At 46.7% G+C, this 21,129-nt stretch overlaps 1 protein-coding gene across 10 annotated transcripts in view; it reads left to right on the plus strand.

The window, feature by feature from the left end:
• Nucleotides 1–4,431, plus strand: part of RAPGEF6 (Rap guanine nucleotide exchange factor 6) — a 133,463-nt gene extending 129,032 nt beyond the window's left edge. For all 10 annotated transcript variants that reach the window (XM_074839049.1, XM_074839041.1, XM_074839044.1 and 7 more), the window contains one exon: nt 259–4,431. In XM_074839049.1, coding sequence (XP_074695150.1) covers nt 259–284 — 26 coding nt within the window. In that variant the 3' untranslated portion in view covers nt 285–4,431. The remainder of the gene's footprint in view (nt 1–258) is intronic.
• The last annotated feature ends 16,698 nt before the right edge of the window (nt 4,432–21,129 follow it).

Below are 21,129 nucleotides of genomic sequence, written 5' to 3' on the forward strand. Positions count from 1 at the left end.
GGAGGATCTGGGATTTTCTGTTTTGTAATACATCTTTATTGTATGACTAATGCCTCAGACTGCTTGAGGATTTGATAAAGGGTGGTACTGAATTTGTTGTGGTTGATGATTAAGACCGTGCAAACATCACAATGAAGTGTAGTGAGGTCTTCACAGCACCACTGTAACCCAATAACTGGGTACTGTGCTGTACCCTCTGCGTCCGAGGCAGGTGACCGATGGAATCATTTACTATTTTTTTTTTTTCTTGTTTTGCAGAAGACGAACAAGTATCAGCAGTCTAACCATCGGGCTATTTATGTAAACCACTTCACAACACAAGGGATGTGGGGAGAAGGACCACACGATTCTGTTAGCGAACGCTAACGACTTGCTGCTACTAACCTCCAACGCTGCGTTTGCCTCTGTCACGGACGAGATGGAACGGGTTGGATCACGTCTCTCTACCTTTCCTCAGCCTACCGCCGCCTCAGAAGGCTATTTCTGCCTGAGAAATAGCAAACCATTTCCAAGGAGTGTACTGACTACCTGGATGCCGACGTTGGTGTCCGGAGACGGCCCAGACTTCGTGCATTTGGGAGGACCAGTTGTCACCACCACTTGAAACTCAGAAGCATTCTTCTGTATGATACCATATAATCCTGCGGTAGTTTTCCATCGTTGTTATTTTCTACATGACCATTATAAGTCTAAGAGTGTTATTTTATGAACTTTAAAAAATTATATCAAAATATCAGCAAAAGCAAAGGACGTTGCTGAAGTATCTAAAAATAATTTATTAATTTAATTTTTTTTTTTCATGGGAATTTCCTTTATTTGTGTTGGCAGTGCTCTGGTTGGCTGATAGAAATGTTTAGTCAATGTGATAGTAAATTAGCTACACATAAACTGTCGTGTTCTCAAACTAAACAAAAAAACCCTAGAAACGGGACATTATCAGGTGCAGAAATACGTAGATTTTTAGCGTGGTTTTAGATTAAATACAAATAGAGCACAAAGCCTGGCAGAGCAGCGTGCCGCCTGCCGCTCCCCTCCTACACGGACACAGCAAAAACCCTCCACCCTTGAAGTATTTTGGGAATTTTTTTAGCTGCCAGCCAACTAAGGCAATAGTTGGTTCTCTCCTCCCCTGTTCAGTGATGGTTTGAAGTGTGGAAGCCGGAGCTCACAGGGCGCTCTTGGCGGAGTTTGAAGCTTTCCCAAAAGAGCTTTCACCAGGTTTTGCCCTGCAGAGTTCAGCATGCAAAGCGTGTTGCTAGAAACCAAAACTAAACTGTGTGTTGTGGGTTTTAAGATCATCCCACACGTTCTGGCCTTTTACCAGACTTGCACAGGATTTAGGTGCAAAGGTTATCTTTTAAAAAAAAGAAAAAAAATTATAAATCACCTTCATTTCACAGTAAACTTTGTGAAACGGAATATTAAATGACATAATGCCTGTGTAAGAGTATAATGCATTTTATGACGGCTTAAAAAACCCTGTTGTGTGCATCTGGAAAATACAGATGATCTCAAAATGTTTTGTTTTAAATCCTAAGTAAAAATCCTGGTGGTGTTGATGTCAATGACAGTTTTGACTTGCAGCCAGCCAGTATTAACACGTGATCCTCCAGTTTTGACTACGGTCAAATAAATTGCTTCTTTTGATTTTGCTTAGCCAGCCAGGGCGCAGAGGGGTAAAACTGGAAATACCTGCAGTTTCTTTCTTTCTTTCTTCTAGCACATGATGCCCCATTCTAGTGTTAAAATTGGACATGAATGTGTGAATATGTATTTAAACATTTAATTGTAAATCTTTGTTGTGATGTTTACAGCCTAAGCTAGAAAGAAGATGTTTGTCATTTTTACAGTGCCTCAAAAATGATTTCTATATCCATAGTTGTGAAAAGCTTTAAGGTTTGGATTTTTTTCTGTATGTGTGCAGGGGGTGCAAGGTGAATGCAACATTTTCTGCAAATGACACAAGTACCAAAAACAACCCAGCGCCTTTGATGTGCTTTCCCCATAGCAGCTTGGGACTGATGCTCCCGGGTGAAGGTGTCTGACCCAGCCTGTGTCTGCGTTCGGAGCGGTGCCAGGTTCAGTATTTCCATGTGGCTGGAACTTCCCCACCTTGATTGGGATTTGGAAGCCGTAAACGAACAGCGATGCTGAGGAAGGGCTGCCAAATTCATAACTGGTCGGTTGGCTGTATGGATTTTTGGCACAAGTATCTGAGGAGCAAATGATTGAAAAAAATATATTAAAACCCAGTTGAGATATATCATAATAAATGCATTTTGCTTTTTCGAGGCCTTAATGAATATAATGAACCTGCACAGGCCTTAATGAATAAAGATTAATGTAAGTGTCAAAGCAATGCAGGGCAGAGCGATTATTTTCAGCACATGTAATGTTGATAATATAACTGTTAAATTGATATTTTCGTGGGATATAAATCCAAGCCCTAGCAATCCCACTGTCAGCTGTAGTTGCTTGTTAACTTCTGCGTGGAGTGCGCAACAGGCTTCGTGTTTCGTCAGAAAATCATCTGTGTTGTGCCAGGAAAACCGACTCGTGTGGATCCCGTGACCTCGGGTGTTGAGCTGTAGTTTATTCCAGCCTGTTGAACAAAAAGTCTAAGGGGTGAGGGGTTGTTACTAAAGTGACTTCCTTTTTCCCCAAAAGCCCAATAGTGCTGACTGGAGGGTGCGGTAAAGCTCCGCCAGGGAGCGGGGTTGGGGCCTCCTCTGGCAGCCAAGAAAGAGCAGTTGAATAAATGACCCACTGAAACGTGGTGTTTGCACATCAACAGCATCCGTCTGTTCTGCAGGGCTTTCCAGGCCGCTGAAAAGTTTTTAAAGTGAGTGAAAGTCTTGCTAATCCTATTTTCCTACTATCCAATTCAGCTGGTGTAAATAAATCATGCGTAAACTATGGACAGATGAGCTATTACTTCTGCTTCTCCTGCCTCGCACAGTGTGGCTTGCCTCTGCTGGTCCTTGCTGGGATTTTTGTTTGTTTGTTTGTTTTTAAATCAACCGATCACATTGATCGGGGCCGGTAGCCAAATGTAGTGTGTCTGGTATGGATTTGAAGAGACATTATCCCTTTTTTCAGTGATTCAAATGGAAGTAAGATGGTGTTAGTGCCTGTTGTGCACCGCTTTACTGAAGCGCTGTCTTCTGGGTCACAGATTCCTGACTTGGTACCTCCACCGGGTCCCTCTGACTCAGGCTCTGGGTTTGGTGAACAGTTAAAATGCCTCATGTCACGTTCTTCCACTGCCACACCTGGGTTTGCTCCCTTTCTGCTGTTTGTTTGCTCTTGACTCGGGGGTGAAAAGGTGCGTTTCAGCTGTTTGTGATTTAACCATACAGTGTTTCATTATGCTTTATAAAATTTCAACTTCCAAGTAGTTCCTGAAAAAGCAGTGCGGGTTTGTAAACTTCTAATTGGCCTCTCCAGTTGCAGAAAGGGGAAAATGAGATCCCTGAGCCTCTGAGGACTGGTTCCATCTCCTGAATACACAGAATAAAGGGAAGGCAGGTACTTGCAGTAAGTGTTTTTGCCGTGTGGACGTGCAGGAACGGGTGGGTGTTTGCTGACAACGGGCAGCCTGCTGCTTCCCAGGCTCCTTTATTTTGCCTTTGCTCGCATAAGGAGCTTCACAGAGGTGAGTGATTCTTCCCTGGGAGATGGTCAGAGCCCACTGAGGGCTGCCTGTACCCTGCCTGCACCCGCCAGAGGCAGAGGGTGTCCCCATTCCCCAAGGGCTGAACCTGTGGGCGATGCCACTTGCAGAAGGAGCCTCTGTGGCATCACCGGTGTTGCAAAACCTCTTTCATCATCTCCCAGGTCATTTCATCGCAGGCAACAGTGGAAATACGACCCTGTCATTTAAGTTTTTATACAACATTAGAATTAGGATTTTTTTTTTTTAAAGGATAAACTTACCACTGCCTTCACAAAAACAGGAGAAAAAAGGGATACTCTCTCTTTAGAAAAGCTTTACACATTATATTTTAGAACGCTTGTATAGAGGGTAATCTACCTTGAATTCCCAACCCAGCTTTTGCTTATGTTGTGCTTTTTATTGTTTTATCTTTATTTTTGATATACCTGGAATGCAGTTTAGCTTGGTATTAATTAAATTCTGAATATGTGAGCATATTGGCAAAACTGCACAGATGTAATGATATTCCAATAGCAATTGTACTGCACAAGTCAGTGATTGTAAAGTATTCTGTAACAAGCAATGTTTGTCTCCTATTTTTTGATACCTCTTACACTTATGTCTTTTAGAAAGACAGTGCCTCTGTATGCTTTTTGTATTTTTACCGAGTGATTGTAAATATTTGTTATATTTTTGGTTAAGAGAATGTTTAAAAGTACTGTTTATTATCCAATCTATTAATATGTTGGAATCAATAAACAATCTACATATATTAACTGTTTTCAGCAGATCTTTCCTGGCAGCCAGCGTCAGGCAGGAGCTGTGTTGGTGCAGGGAGGGGAGAGCCTGGCAGGAGCGTTGCTGACCCCGTGCTGGGTGAGGAGCAGCAGCCGAGTGATTTTTTTTTATTATTTTTTTTTTTATTTTTATTTTTTTGTCCTTGCAGTAAGTGATGGCCCCTCTGGCTTTGCCTTTGTGCCCCCCACCCGCTCCACTTGCACCGGGGTGGGAGCAGCTGGATGAGCATCACGCGTTGGTGTGTGCCTGTGCCCTTGCCAGCAGCACTCGGTGCTTCGTGCCACGGCCCCTCACCATCCTCCCTGTCTGTCCCCCACCCCCAGACCAACCAGCCCCCCACTCCAAGTCCCCATTCCCGGCCACCGTGTCCCCTCCTGTCTGTCTGCAGCTCCATCCAGCGCCGGAGCCCTCACTGGGATGTGACATGGGGATCATCTCAGGGACACCGACAGCCACACAACCTGCAGGGGGGCCCCACTCCCAGGGACAGGGACTCACATCTTTTTTACCCCTTTTCCCCCCATTCTTGCTGTTTCCCCATCGAACCCAGAAACACTGGAGCGAGACAAAGCCGGACACAGAAATGCCACCGAGCTTCAAACTGCGCCTTGCAGACTGCAACACCCTGTAAAATACAAAGCAAGCTGTGTGCAGTGAGCAAGGGTGGAGCCACAGAACTGAAAATATGCCTTTTTTTTTTCCCCCCCTCATTTTTGCAGCACCTGTGGTCCCTGGCAGCCCCTGGTGTGATGCTGCAGGTGGGACGGACGAGGGGAGCAGGAGCTGTGCTGGGATCCCCTGCTCTGGCTGTCAGGGCCAGCTTGTAACTTTATATTCCCTCTATTTACTGATCATCTGAAAGGTAAACTCCATGGGAGCTTTATGGATAAACATATTAATTTTTTTTTTAGGAAGCGTGGCATTTCTGTAGGGTGTACACACTGGCAAGCAAACTCTTTTGCTTCCCCAGCCCAAATAGCATTTTTTCCTCCCCCTGCGCAGCCCCTTTCCCTGCCTTGTGCGGGGGGGACGCAGCTGCACAGATCAGATGAGCCTTGAGCTTCATCTCGGTCACCATCTTCTTTCCCCCTGTGGGGCTTTTCAGTTTTCTTCTCAGGGATCTTCGATTTTAGGCAGTTTCTGGGAGGCTGTTAGGGTTTTAAAATCTTTTTTAAACTTCTGAAAATGACCATTCTTAAAAAAGGAAAATTAAAAAGCTGCCACAAGAGGACAGCATTGCCTGTGTTTTTACCAGCACCTTTGCATAACCGGCTGCACAAGGGCTGTGCTGGTGCAGGTGGGTCCCTGCGATGCTCACCCAGCACCCCGGGGTGACAGCGGGGACATTTCTGGTTTCTTCCCCTCTTTGGCTCCCCCCAGCCCCTCGGCGGTGGCTGTGGGGCCATCGCCACTCCCAAAGCCACGAGGTGCAGGAGGACGCGGGCTCTCAGCAGGTCACTTCACATTTAGGACTTTCCAAAGCTGTCCAGTGCGTGTTCCAGACTTCCTCCTCACCTGTCTGAATCTTCTGGTTTCATCCATAATATTTATCCCACGACCTTTTCTCTACTTGGCTCCGTCTGTCTCCGGGTCCCTGTGCAGGGTGGGAGGTTGTGAAGCTTTTTCTGTGCGGCAGAAATATCAGCAAACTGGTAGGACAAGCTGTGAAGGCAGCAGGTAGCACTTGGGTTTTATGGGAAAGCGTAGTGTCATTATGGCCATACTGCAGAGAGCAATTTGTTTTGTAAAATCAAATTAAGAAGAAGCAGTTTCATTAGTGAGCATTCCTGCTTAATGAGTTATTTTTATTTCAGACGTTTTTGTTTTTTTAGTGGCTTTAAAAGCTATTTGGCACAGGCCAATTTGTTGCTGTTTATCTAAAATTACTTTAAACAGGTGGAAGCGGCCACCCTCACCCCTGATGCATTTTCAGCCTTGCCCCAGGTCTGACGCTGTCCTGCTTTCACCCCTGCACCTCAGAGTGAGGATTTACAAAACTTGGGCTGTGGGCAGAGCGTGGCAAACCCCTCACTGCAACAGGCTTCAGTCCAAAAATCCCTGTGGTACGTGCTGGGCTCAGCATGAGGGAAGCCAGACCTGGTGTTGGAGGTGGCTGCGAGCGACCACCCATCCAAAACGAGCGTCGGACCCCGGCTGCCCTGAGCAGCTCACGGGGCTCGTGGGCTGGGGTCTGCAGCCCCAACCTTCGCCCTGAGCTGCTGGGGAGATCTCCTTCCCCTGCCACGGGCTGGGAACCCAACGCACAACACACAGCATCCTGCACCTCTCCCTATCCTCACCTTCCCACTTCCAAGCCTTTGGATTAGGCCTGTGGTTGTCAGCGTGGTGGGTAGCTCCTTGCACTGGGCGAGGAGGGGATGAGAGCAGCCCCAAGGAGAAGGACTTGGGGGTGTTGGCGGATGGAAAACGGCCTGTGAGCCAGCAATGTGCGCTGGCAGCCCAGAAAGCCACCCGTGTGCTGGGCTGCACCCAGAGCAGTGTGGGCAGCAGGGTGAGGGGGGGATTCTCCCCCTCTGCTCCGCTCTGTGAGACCCCCCTGCAGTGCTGGGTCCAGCTCTGGGGGCACCAACATCAGAAGGACACGGACCTGCTCGAGCGGGGCCAGAGGAGGCCACGAAGATGCTCGGGGGGCTGGAGCACCCCCCTGTGAGGACAAGCTGAGAGAGTTGGGGGGGTTCAGCTGGAGAAGACAAGGCTCCGGGGAGACCTTAGAGCAGCCTCCCAGGACTGAAAGGGGGGTACAGGAAAGCCTGAGATTGACTTTTTACAAGGGCATGTAGTGACAGAACAACAGGTAACGGCTTTAAACTGAAAGAGGGCAGATTTAGATTTAGATTAAAGGAAGAAATTCTTCCCTGTGAGGGTGGGGAGGCCCTGGCACAGGTTGCCCAGAGAAGCTGTGGCTGCCCCCTCCCTGGAAGGGTTCAAGGCCAGGTTGGACGGGGCTTTGGGCAACCTGGGCTAGTGGAAGGTGTCCCTTCCCGGGGCAGAGGGGTAGGACTGGATGATCTTTAAGGTCCCTTCCCACCCAAACCGACCAGTGATTCTGTGATTAACAGAGCTTCATATTCAGTGTGCTTGAGCTCTCCAGGTCACCTGAAATAGCAGTCTGTGCATCAAATAGCTGCCGACCTAAACCTGAGTTTCAATCACGGAGGGCATTCAACCAATGCATTTTCTAATTTTCCGCTGGAAAGCGAGTATCAACCAGATTTTATTGGGAAGAATTAGTAACTGCTTGCTCAACTGCAGTAATGCTGTGTATTATGTCCTCAAAGAAAAGTTGAGAATTGTCCCTCCAAAGTAAATATGAAGAGAGAGATTAATCCTCTCCTGTAGCACAAAAGGCTGCTGATCTAGCAGATGCTGCCTGCTAGAAAACTCCTTTCTGATTGCTTCAAGGGAGAAGCGAGGAGCCCCGCTGGAGTGGGGCTGGCAGCCCGAGCTGTCCCCCCACCCGGGGGGTTGTGGCAGGCAGGGTCACTCAGATGCCTTCAGCTATTTGTCATTTATTAAAAGAGTAAAATGTGCCAGAGAGACCATGTTTGAGCACCAGGAGTGCTGAAACCTGCCTCTGCACCACTCTTTCCTCTCGTGGTTTGTCCCAGAATTCACAGTATTTTTAGCTTTCCTGAAGATCCAGGTCCTGGAGGCACGTGATGACATGAACCGATGACATTTTTTGGGGGTATGTAAAGCAGCTCTTGTTGCTATGAAGAAAACCTTGAAAATGCAAACTATAAAAAGTATTCTTAAAAAAAAAAAAAAAAAGTAGGAAGGAAATGAAGACCCATATTTATTTAGCCTCCCCCTGGCTCTTGCTGCTTCTGGGCTGCTGGCTCCCAGTTCTGGCTTCCCACAGCCCTGTTGACCTAAAAGCATGATGGCTTTCTGTGGGCTATTGCCTTAAGACTTCTGTTTTTCTGGGCGAGCCAACACTCCTGGGAACGCAGGAAGTTATTTGTACAAGATGAATGTTAAATGGGCTCCACAAACATTTCCGTTCATTCCTCTGTATTCATCAGAGGAGGAGAGTAATTACCAGTGTGACAATGCTGCAAGTCAATCTTGGCTTGGGAGAGATGAAGAAAAATGGTAATAACTGAATTTCAAATGTAGATGTAGTTGCATTTAACACTTATGAGCAGCAATAAAGATGAAGGTTGTAATTGTATCTGCAATCTCAAACCTCACAACATAATTTTATATACTCAAACATCTGTTTTAGGATCATAGCTGAGAGTGTCAGATAATTGGCTTTTTTTTAGACCTATCAGTTAGGCACCATCAAGTTTATTATAAATTCAAACTCGTTTATTAGTAAACATGACTCGTGTTGAACACCACCACAGTGCCGTAGTCCTGGGGGTGGTAAGTGTGTTTGGAGCAGCAGAAGTCCACTTCTCCATTCAGCAGGATGCTGATGCATGGCAAAACTCCTGGCTCCCCGCGGCAGACGGCGGCCACCAGTGCTGACCCTCTGGAGAAGGTGCCGGTGTTTTGCCCATCCTCTGGGAATTACGGTTAACGAGTGTTGGGAAGCCTGCTGCAAGCCTGGGAAAAACTCTTCTGGGATAGCAGAGGTTGATGGAGACCTTCATGACCTGGAGACCTGGCAGCCGGTCACAAGTGGTGTTCCTCAGGGCTCGGTGTTGGGACCGTTTCTGTTCAACGTCTTTATTGATGAGCTTGATAAGGACATAGGGTGCATTATCAGTAAGTTCACAGATAACCCCAAGTGAAGCGGGAGTGTCGATCTGCATGAGGATAGGAAGGCTCTACAGAGAGACTTGGATAGATTGGACCGGTGGCCAACGTCAACAGGATGAGCTTCAACAAGGCCAAGTGCCAGGTCCTGCACTTGGGCCACAACAACCCCCTGCATGGCTACAGGCTTGGGGAGGTGTGGCTGGAGCTGTCTGGAAGAGAAGGATCGGGGGGTTCTAATTCACAAGCAGCTGAACACGAGCCAGCAGTGTGCCCAGGTGGCCAAGAAAGCCAACAGCATCCTGGCTTGGATTAGAAATAGTGTGACCAGCAGAAGTAGGGAGGTGATAGTCCCCCTGTGCTCTGCACTGGTGAGGCCACACCTGGAGTGTTGTGTCCAGTTTTGGGCACCTCAATCCGAGAGAGATCTCGAGGTGCTGGAGCGAGTGCAGAGGAGGGCAACGAAGCTGGTGAAGGGTCTGGAGAATAAATCCTGTGAGGAGTGATTGAGGGAGCTGGGACTGTTCAGCTTGGGGAGGAGAAGGTGAGGGGAGACCTCATCACTCTCTACAGCTCCCTGAAAGGACGTTGTAGAGAGGTTGGTGCTGGTCTCTTCTCACAGGTGAATAGTGACAGAACAAGAGGGAACGGCTTTGAACTGCAACAGGGGAGGTTCAGACTGGACATGAGGAAAAAATCTTTCAGAGAAAGAGTGGTCAGAGTGTGGAATAGGCTGCCCAGGGAGGGGGTGCAGTCACCATCCCTGGATGTGTTTAAGGGTCGTTTGGATGAGCTGTGGGGGGATGTGGTGTAGGGGAGAACTTTGTAGAGTCGGGCTGAGGGTTGGACTCGATGATCCCAAGGGTCTTTTCCAACCTGAATTATTCTATGATTCTATGACCTGCTTGCCCAGGATTACGAGCACACCTTGTCTCCGCCTCGCTGTATCATGTTTTTGGGAACACGCAGCGCTAACGCGGTAATGCGGTGCCTCCTTGGCTTTCTCTCATTTTATTTTCTGTACGAGTAGTAAAGCTGATGGAGGGGAAGGTCTCGTGCTGGGCCAAACCTGGGAGGTGCTGTGCAGGCACCTATCCCAGCCCTGGCTCTCCAGGCTGCTCTTACAAGCAACGGAGGTTTTGGGGAGCAGCAGCACCCCATGATTAGCCCCCCCAGCCCCCTGTGAGTGCTGGGCAGGTTGCTTTGTCTGTGCAATTTCCCAGCCATCGCACGGTGGGATGCGGAAAACTCTTCTTGCTTCTGCAGTTTCGTGCCGGGCAGCGGCACCTGGATAGAATTTCATGCTCTCTGCAAGGGCTTTTCACCTGCAGCGTGGTCCTTCCCCTCAGCCCAGGGGCTGCCCCTGAGCTCGGCTCAACCAGAGGCACCGCACCGGTGCCGTGACGCCGTGTCTCTGGCTGAGTAGCTGCGGTGCCTCGGAGACACACCTCGGCCTTTGCCATCAGAGGGGAGTAATTAAATTTAATAGAAGTCACCCTCGGTGTTACAGCAGTAGTAATTAAATGTAATTGGAGATGTGACTTCTAAACAAGGCCGTATGTTTTTTCCAACAGTACATTTGACGTCAGGAAGAACAAACAAATAACCGAGGACATGCAGGAGCAGCATGTGGAGCAAAGTCGTTACTTTACCCCGTCTCCATCGCAAGGGAAATGTGCCTCTGCCCCAGCTTAATTAAATGATGCTACCGGCCAGTAACAGGTGGGGGAAATCTGCTGATGTTAGAGTACCCTGTGTATCATCAGCAAAGCAATGTTTTTTAAAAATAATAGCAGCAGTAGAGCTAAGAATGTTCTTGGATTTGTGCTGCCCTTTCTCTGGAGGAGGCTGTTCCAGCACAGGCCTCCCTGCAGAGGGATGAAGAAGGCAGCACTTCGACGACTGACTTTGCTATAAAACCTTTGCTGCTTTGAAGAGCCCTTAGTGACTGAAGCACATATTAAAAATAGCATAATTGTCAGCCAGCTATAGAGTTTAAGAGTAAAAATCTGGCCTTTGGTGGTTTTCAGAAGCACAGAAACCTGGTCAATTAGAAATTACCCAATTAAAAAGACTAAGCATGGCATAAATAAAGCTCTCCTCCTCAAGCCCAGGGAAAATATGCATTAAAAAACTCAGCGACTGCTGCTTCCACTACCTGTGCGCTTTTGTGCCCTGTGGAAATGTCACCTGGGGCCAGAGAGAGCCCCAGCAGCAGGGACGGGGACCCACTCACTATCCAGTGCCCTCGGCTGTTTGAACTCATGAATGTCATCCTGGAAGGTGAGACCTGGACCCTCATGGGGAATTAAACACACAGCACAGGCCCTGGCCTTCAAAACCAGGAGCTGCGGAGCGTGTTTTATGTGCAGCATTTATTATTACACGGGAATAAAGGAGCCCAACCTGCGGTCTGGCGCCGCGCGGATCCGTGGTGGACAGCAGTGCTGGTGCAGATTTGCCGCTAACCAGCTGCAGCGGAGGCTGGGAGGACTGAGAAATGCTCTGGTTTAGTTTTTTAATCTGAATTATTTTCCCACAGATGGCTAACTTGGCGGTTTAAGAAGCTCAGTGCTGTGGTCTGTGCGCCGGTGTTTGATACACGGTGTGTGTGTAGACGGGTAACGCAGAAGGGACGGACTTGTGGGCATCGTTAAATGTTTCAGCTACTCTTAAGCAAAAAAAGTGACTGTGGGAGGCAGACCCGTGGTGCGTGTTAACCCAGGTCTAACTGTGGTGCTGCTGCTGACTTTGGGTTTGGGTTGGCTCTGCTTTGTACAGCAGCCGGGTACTGGGCAGGGACGTCTGTCCCATCCCCGCCGGTGCCTTTGGCAGCCAGGACCGTGTGTGGTGAGTATCGATACCGTGTCGGATTTTTTTCAGTGGGCAAATGATGTGTGGTCAGCTTGAATTCTTCAGATCGATAATTCAGTGACAGGCAGCTCGAGCGCTTGGAAATAGCATTAAGCCCGACATAGCTGTTCTGCTTATAGCAGAGGATCGAAGAAACACCAGAGCCTGAATTGCTGAGCTCTATCACCGTGTCAGTCCTGGACGTGTGACTATTAAGTGCTGGGGGAGAACGAGGCCATATGTGTACGTGGCCTCTTTGACAAGGGAAGAGGAAACGCCGAACGCTTGGACTTGCCAACCGCTTGGGAATGGGCACAGGAGCTGGGCCCCTCCACGGTCCTTCTTCAAACAGTGAGAGGAGGGATGCAAAGCCATTTCTAACAACATTAGGACAATTCCAATCATCTTTTCGTCATCAATTTGCATCTTCCTGAAGAAAAGCAGCCTCTCCCGGATGCTTCATGGGTAGGTTTTCTCCAGATATATTTCAGGTTAAGCAGCGGTGAGTAAAGTGCAAATATGTCAGATTTTTCCCAATTTAGCTCTGCTTTGGAAGGGACAGGGAAGAACAGCTGAATTGCACCAGTTTCTGGCGAGACCTTAATGTGCTTAGCTAAGTTGTCAGGGAGAATTAGTGCAGTTTGACATTATGAAGCACTATCCTTAAATCCTGTTTCTGCTTCTCACAAAAATCAAGTGTTTCTGCGACAAGGGAAAATCTATTTTGACACACTTCAGGGTTTTGGGTTGTATTATTCAGCCTTGATTTTGTTGTCTCAATTTCAGATATTAGTCAGGGAGGATGATAAGACAATAATAAATGGCACAGAAAAAGGAGAAAGCCCTCCTGTTGCCGTGTTTTGATGGGGATTTTGGAATTAGGAGCACGACTACTAGACTGAGAGTGCTTTGGTGTCAAACCTGGCCAACCTCTGGGGAGGCACGAGGCTGATTATTAAGGCTCAGGTGTTGGAGAAATTTCCCAAGGCAACAAGTAACTTGTGTTTCTCCATGGTGTTCGAGTCAGTGCGGGCTCCCAAAAGCCAGAGTCAAATCAAAGTAAATGCCTCTCAGGTCTTTGGGACATGCAGTGCATTTCCAAAATGTACTTGGTCTTGGTAGCTGCCTGTGTTTGATTTCTGCGGGAGGACAGTGGTTTCTGCATCCCTTATCGTTGCTTATCTGCATCCTAAGGCATCTGAAAGACTAAGTCCTGTCTAAAGATGGGAATTGACGTTCCTAAAGCTACTTAGATGTATTATCCTATTCTTAAAAATTCTATTTGTAAGCGGAATCTTTCTTAAAGGACAAGCAGAGCATAACGCAGGATCCTGATCGCTGCGGCAGCCCGGCGATGAGGTTTGTGTGCAGCATCATCTGCCGCCTGCGAAGAGGCTTCCTGAGCTGAAGAGACAGAGAGCTACAGCGAACCGGTCTCAGGCTAAAACGACGTTACTCTTCGCTCCCTGCTGCTAGTTGTCAGTGGTCATGCAGGTGAGAGCTGTAAATGTGAGATTTGAAAGTGGTGGAGGACCTCAGCAGCTATTAAGAGTTTCTTTTCTATTCCTAGAGAAATAAGCCCTGGATAGAGAATGAAATCCCTTTACATTGCAATATCTTCTGTGAGCTGCAGGGAATTTGCTTGCCTTATGGACAGGATCCGCAGTAAGCTCCTTTTCCACTTAGGCTGATGATATTTGCCATGCATCAGAACAATATTTGATCGCTATCTGGGTTTTTTTCATCCCCCAGAAGACACACCTCTTTCTTACATCCATGGTCATGAAATTCAAATGCGCAGTGAGTTGAGCAAAAAGATCCTGTGGCACAAAGTTTGTGTAGAGCTTACAGGGGAGTTGTTTATGATTTTATTCCAGATCATACATTTAATTCAACATAGCTGGTTTTTAAATGCTGCCTCTTCTAAAAGGTATTTTTTTTTTAAAAAAAAAAAAGTCTTGGACATGCACTAGCGAGAGAATAGTGCAATACCTGAAATGGTTAAATTATCACTGCAGCTTGGGTTTCCTCTCTTTCCTTTTACATTTCGGTATTTCTGTTCTTTTAAAAGCCACTGGCAGTTTTGAAGCTTCAACTTGTTGTCTTTGGGAAGCAAATGCCTAGGGAGGAATTTTAATATTGCTTTTTCTAATTGCTGGAAAGTGAAGGTTAAGCAAGATAATCAGGCGTTGGGTAGAGCTGGCAGATGACAGTCATTACAGATAAAAAAGTCTGGTGTCAGTTATGATACGGTTTAGCGTTGTAGCGGTAGTAAAACAGGCACAATGTCATTAGAGTCTTTATAGGACAAACATTTCAGAAGCTGGCTCTATATCCCAGTGATGTCTGTGCAAACACCCCTGCTCACTTTTAAAGCTTGAATAAAATCCAAGAAGATTGCTAAGCTAGTCGTAATGTCTCCAAGGTCAGAGGAAGCTCCTCGTATGATCTTATCTGTGTAAAAGGAAAAAGAAAACACTCCACCAAAAAGCCAAACTAACCCTGATGCCTAAAGAAACAACGTAATAAAAGCCTGCATAAAAAGGGAATGTTTGGATAGATAAATTGTGAAGGAACATGCCTTTCTTTACCCATGGCAGATGAACATATCTACCGAGCTCAGCAGTTGAAATGACTCTATTAAATCCATGTTGACTTTTGTCCTTCAATTGTTTTGTCTTTAAGCTATATCTGTATGTATATCTGTATAATTCAATACATATTTATTTGTTTGGGTTCTTGTGGCCTTTTAATAGATGTCATCTGCCTTTGAACGGCGATTTTCCTTGGTGATGACTCTCCATCACCGCCGTTAGCAGCCTTTGCTGACTAATCAAGATGTAGCTTTGTCCCGTTCTTGTAGCTGGCGGGTATTTCTGCAGCTCTGTAAGGTTTTGTCATTCGTTTGGATGCTTCGCCAGTGTGTTGTGCACCTGCACAATGTCAAATACATATTGCCCACAGCAGCATTTAATAGACTTCCTGATGTCAATGTAAAGTCAATAACTCAAGATCTTAATTGCAGGACATGTCTGGATGCTGGCTCACCTACAATTTTTTCTGTGTCAAATAACTCCTGATCTTTGGAACAAAACTAGAATATTGTTTTCTCTATGACCCTAGGAAACAAAAATAACATTGTGAAATGCAGTGCTATAGAGTAATGTTCATTTGCCTGGAGAAAGAGCTCCAAAGTGTGCCCTTTTCTCAGTACAATAAACATTTACCAAATTGTTTCAATAAGTCAGTTTTATAGAATAAAAAGGAAAGTATTTGAAGATTCTCATTTGTGAGACCAGAAAGGAAAATCTGATATATAGGCAAAAATACTGATTAAAAGCTGCACTCGTCCTTATGAGATGAATGCAAAATATCTCAATATGGTGTGCTGCGCTTTGGGAGTGTAACCTTTTTATGTAGTTGATTATTGAGCTACTACTACCCTTAATCAGTCAGCAATTGAATGGAGAGCTGAGGCTCAAATTCTCTCCCCTGATTTTCAGAGCCCTGCACTGGAATTAATCCTGGCAATTTGTCAAACTGGGCCTGAAAATCAGCAGTTTTAAATCCTCCAGAACCGGTTTCTTCACAGAGGGAGTGAGGGGTGGGAGCAGCTCTGCAGGGACCGATGCAGGGGCTGAACGGCTAAATGCTCTTTTGTTGGTTAAATACTCAGTTGCTGCTGTTGTCAAAAAGGTGACAGAGCACCTGGCCGGATTGATGAAGATATATATGAGAGAAAGAGAGAGGAAAAAACTTTGGGCTATATTTAGTCTAAGTGTTTTTTGCTGAAAATGCTTGTGTAACAGGTGTTAGTCTTTCCACGTTGGTTAAGCACTAATGGTATTTGCCCTTTTGCTTTACAGCTGGAGTCTCAGTTAAGTGAGATCCCAGGGACCAAGTGTGATCTCCCGTTGTTGCAGTGCTTTTCGAGCACGTGAACACGTGTATGTGTAAGGTGTAAGTATGGATGCAGCTGGGCGTTGCAGGGAGAATGAAGAGCAGAACCCTGACCTCCAGGATAAACGTTCTTTCCTTTGCGTATGTACTGAATCCAGAAATTATGTGGTTTTAGGAAAGATAAGACTTTCTGAGACAGCAATAGCCAGACCTAAATCCAGCTGTTGAGGTGGCAAGTGGTTTCGGGCATCTCGACACGCAGGCGGGAGGCTGGCACGGCCGGTTACTCCAAAAGATGGCACTATTTTTCTATTTCACTAAAGCAAATTCCCTCTCCAAACCAGACTCATTCACTATTGAGCCTCTCTCAAAAACATTATTTTTCCAAGGTTTTACATACAGTAAAGTCCATTATTGTGAAGGCCAAATTGCTGCCAAAAAAGCCTTCAGCTAAAAAATATATATCTATAAACTAATAACACATCATTCTGATGAAAAATAACATGCAGGGAAGGAGTTTTTCTCAATTATTAATGGCCAATGTTTGTTATATTGTTGTGTTTAGTCCAAGAAGCCTTGATGGAGAGAGGCAGCTTTTCAACATGAATGGCACTTCAACTAGAATTTTATAAATTTTACAAAGAAAAGCCCTGGAATATTTAAAACCCCTGCTAATATTAAAGAAGGGAAGCTGCACACTGGGAGAGCAGGATCAGAGGCGGGTGCTGCCATCGCCAGGGAGGAGAAGGCAAAGCGCAGGGTGTGTTTGGGGTCCTCCCTGGGTGGGAGCATCCCCAGTGTAGCCCTCTGAGCCCTTAATATGAAGAAATTCAGATATTAGCTAAGACAGACATGATGCCTTGCTGGAGGGAGCTTTCTTCTGGTCGCTGGAAGAGGTTTCTTCCTTTCAGCAAAGGGCAGGTGTCTTCCCTGGAGCTGGGCACTGGTCCCACGGCACCTCACCTCTGGTTATCCGGCTCAGAGCCTGATGGAATAGGCTGCCCAGGGAGGGGGTGGAGTCCCCATCCCTGGGTGTGTTTAAGGGTCGTTTGGATGAGCTGTTGGGGGATGTGGGGTAGGGGAGAACTTTGTAGAGTTGGCCTGATGGTTGGACTCGATGATCCCAAGGGTCTTTTCCAATCTGAATTATTCTGTGATTCTGTGAATTTTTTAGGGTTAGGATATGATTTAAACACTTGATCACAGCGTGTTACAGTTGTCTTTGATGCTGCACTTTGGCTGCCCTTTTCCTTCCCATGGAAGAAGTCAAGACGTGGTGTCTGTCCAGAGCGGGGTCCCCCCTGAGTGTCTGTGGGGGGCATGAATCCACAGAAAGGAGATCCCTTTTGGAGGCCATTTTAAAAATGAGAGGTAAAATACTTTTTTTTTTTTTTTTTCTTTTAATCCCCTGGAACGCCATTGACTAGAATATTGTATTTTCTGTCCGCTTGTTGCTGGCTCTGACCCTGCCCAGAAGCCCCCTCCCATGGCCGGAGGGGTTGGCAGTTGCCCTCCCAACTGGCTGGAGACCTTTGGAGACCAGCAACAGGTTTCTAAAGGCTTTGTGTTTCCCCATCCCTGTGCATCCCCTCACGCTTCTCCTGCGTGGCTTAATATTTCAGACCAAGCCTAGGGCTGCGCACACAAAACTCTGCAGCTTTAGGTGTTTATGCACTGGTGGAGGACTGGGATAGTCTGGTTGCGTGGGTTTTCTTGGCGAAGCTGTGACACACCGTGGGTTTCCTCCAGACTAGCTGGGCTGGTCTCGCAGGGCTGTGAACCCCCCACCCCAGCAGCTGGCTGGGAAAACCGGTGGCAATATTTCTGTCCAGTATAATGTCCCCATAACTGCCCGAGGCAACCCAAGAAATGAAAATTTAAAGCTGAAGGGAACAGAGACACCAGGTGGAGTGATCTAAAGACACTCCTATTCCCTGGTGAGTTCACTTAGTCTGATTGCTTAATTGGAGGTGATAATGCAGCATTTTTTTGATCTGGCAATGTCTATACTGCAGCTTATGAAATGGGCTGAAAAGCTCAAGAATAGCTGAACAGCAGATGAAAGACCCCAGCGAACACGACAGGATGAGAACAAAGTTGATTTCATTAAGAAAATGTAGGAATAAAGGAATAGAGCTTTTCAGACCAGCCTCGTTAGAAACCTTGGCAAATTAGTGACATTACGGTTTATTAAATATCATTATGCCAAGGACAAAAACCCTTCCTGCTTACAACAATGACAAAAAGTAAAAGCTAAGAGAAACTGTTTCCTCATTTAAATGCTGCCATTTAATGTAACTCTGAGATCTCTTGGTTTTAGCTTTTAAAAAATGAGGCCATATACTTAAACATAAATCTGGAATTGAACTGTGTGTGTTTAGCACCCAGATTTGAACATTTCAGTCAGAGATCTTGGGTGGTCTAATAACTTCAGAGAAACACAGCCAGTGACTCTTTCCAAGAGTCCATTTGTGGGGAAGAGGCTTGCACACAGAATTTTCCTTTTTTTTTTTTTTTTTTTTGAAAGCTAATTTGCAGTGGTATATGTGCAAGTGCATACATACTGATTTTATTAATGAAAATTAAGCATGTACAAATTTGCCTCGGTGGAGACTGAAGGGTAGGGAAAGGGAAGGTTAATCACACTTAGCATTTCTATAGTTTTTGTGCTCAGGATTCTCCGCACATAGCTGCGGCGTGCCAGACCCCTGATTGGGATGCAGGGCTCCTCGCTGCCCGTCTTCTGTCTCTAGACTGTGGCACACATTGCGAGGAAGATAAAACAGAAATAAAGATCTCTCGGCCAGCTGATTGTAATGCAAACTCAGAGCCATTTGGCACAGGCCCTGGATTTAGGCACAGACCTGTTGTCAACAATTAGAGAAGGGAGAAGGGCTTTGGGCTGCGGATGTTTCCTAAGAGCAAGGCAGAGACCACAAGGCTGTTCTTGGGCACTGAGAGCAGGGGACAAACCTGGTGTCAAATAAATGAGATGCTGCTTAGTCTGTTCACAGGGTCTGGGCTAAGCAAAAAGTGAACTGGCATCCTCAAGGGTGAAATCTGAATTAGATGAGGGGGGAAAAGGCCAGTTTTCTTAGGACAAGTCTGCACTGCACTCTGAGTGCAAAGCGGGTGCCCTGAACTAACGGGGGCCGTGCCCCACTGGCGGGGGTAGCACAGCACCAGCCAGCACCCGTGTGCTGACCTGACCCACGGTTTCATTGCACAGCCTCACCGTTTCCTAAGCTGAATTTGTATTCCTAACGCAAGTGAGGCATTTCATTATTTTAAGCTGATTTTGACTGACAGTGCCCCACCGATGTGCTGGAGTCGAAAGGCAGCGGAGGGCTTATGGCTTGTTGCTACACAGACTCCAACCCAAGCCAGTAATGGGACCGTGAGTCAGTAGTGAGCATTGTTATGGTTACCGCACAAGTACATAATTCCTGCCAAAGACTTGGACAGCCTTTTCTCAGAATTGACTCGCACGTGAAGCTGCAGAGGGATTTTCAGGTCTTGTGCCCCACTGGAGTCACCTTCTGTACTAACTGGTGCCTGAGAGGGAGCCTGGGACGGGTCGTGGCCAGCTGGCAGGAGCGCTTCAAAAGCAGGGTGAGATAGTAGGTCAAGGATGATGGAAAGGAAAACCAAAGTCCTGGTGCATCTCGACTTGTTAAAAGCTATCTGCATGTCTGTGGATGAAGTCAAATGAGTCCCAGGCTTTGGTCAAGAGATTAACATGCTCTCAGCCCACAGAACCCACTAATGAGGTCCCCGTGAAGATGATGACCCATGTATGCAGTGTGCATCTTCAAGGGTTTCTATTTTGCAGTGGTTGTGGCCTCTCAGGGCATCTCCTGTAGCGACGATAAAGCTCAAGGACTCTACTGGATACGTGCCACGCTCATGTCTTCCCACTTTGTCCCCATGGCGCGTAGGTGAAGGAGCAGCTCTAACGCACGGACCCTGCTGAACACGCATGAGCGGGCGCTGGACTATCTGTGCTGGAACACGATGGAGATGTCAGTTGTGCTTCTGGCTCTTACAAAGTCCAAATGAATTCTTACAGAAGCTGACAAAAATAGCCTAGTTCCCATTCATTTCAAATCCCGTGAGGTGCCTATCTTCATTTTTAGGCACCTAAATATTTCTGTAGATCTCCCTCTTGGTGCTTCGTGAGCTGGGGACTGATCTGGCACATGAAACTTCAGGTAAAACAGATGTTTCTGATCTGAGCAGCTTCTAAAATGAGAACCAGAACTTCTCAGGCCTGTGATGAGGTCAAAATTGCTCATGCCAGTGAGAAAGCAATTTCTGGAGATTTGCAGATGTTTATTTGTTTTTAAAGCGAATTTTGAAGGGCTTCTGTTGTAGTTGTTTTTTCATTTATGCTAAAGTGAGAGGTAGGAGAGATTTCTATCAACAGTAACACATAAAGCATATTGGGAATTGTTTAGGTCAAATAATTCTGCCCTTTTGTAAAACGATGCTTTAGGAATATTATCACATACATTGGTTATATTAGCAATCTGTTTATCCAGGTAACTGAGAGGCAACTGTAGGCTGCCGGTTTCTCAGGAAGACAAAGACAGAGTGTAGAGTGTTTATACGATCCTGCATATAAATGACTTATTTATTTTGATAAGATTTTACTGAAATCCAAAAGAGAGATTGGACATATAGCTGTAAAATACTTATCAGCATGAAATAATGGCCACTTTCTGGGCCTCATGTGCTGCGTAGTTGGCAATACGCATCGAGATGGGTGGCTTTGGTAGATAGATAACCGGTATCAGAGTGGTACTGTGGCCAAATCCTGATACCCCTTGACTCTGGGTCTGGAGGAGTGAGGATGCTCAGGAGGGAGGTGGGTTCTCGGGTGGTACAGCCTTGGCCCAGCATCGTTAGGAATAGTAACTTGTGCCTTGATTTTCACCAGCACTGGAGAGGGGGGGCTTCTGCTCCACACACCCCAGTTTTTGGGGCTCCATACCAGCAAAAGCAGAGCAGGCAGGTGCACATCTGATGCCTTTCTGCAAGAGGAGCTTTGGACAGGTATAACGAATGAGCCTGCTAGCATGCAGAAGGGACGAAAACGTGTTGGGAGAGAGGGCTGTGGTGGGAGAGCTGTGGTGGCCCTGCCCAGGCACCCCAGCAGGCTCCCGGGGCAGCGCTGCCCTCACCCCTGGGCAGCC

This window comes from Strix aluco, chromosome 13 (assembly GCF_031877795.1).
Source record: "Strix aluco isolate bStrAlu1 chromosome 13, bStrAlu1.hap1, whole genome shotgun sequence".
NCBI lineage: Eukaryota > Metazoa > Chordata > Aves > Strigiformes > Strigidae > Strix > Strix aluco.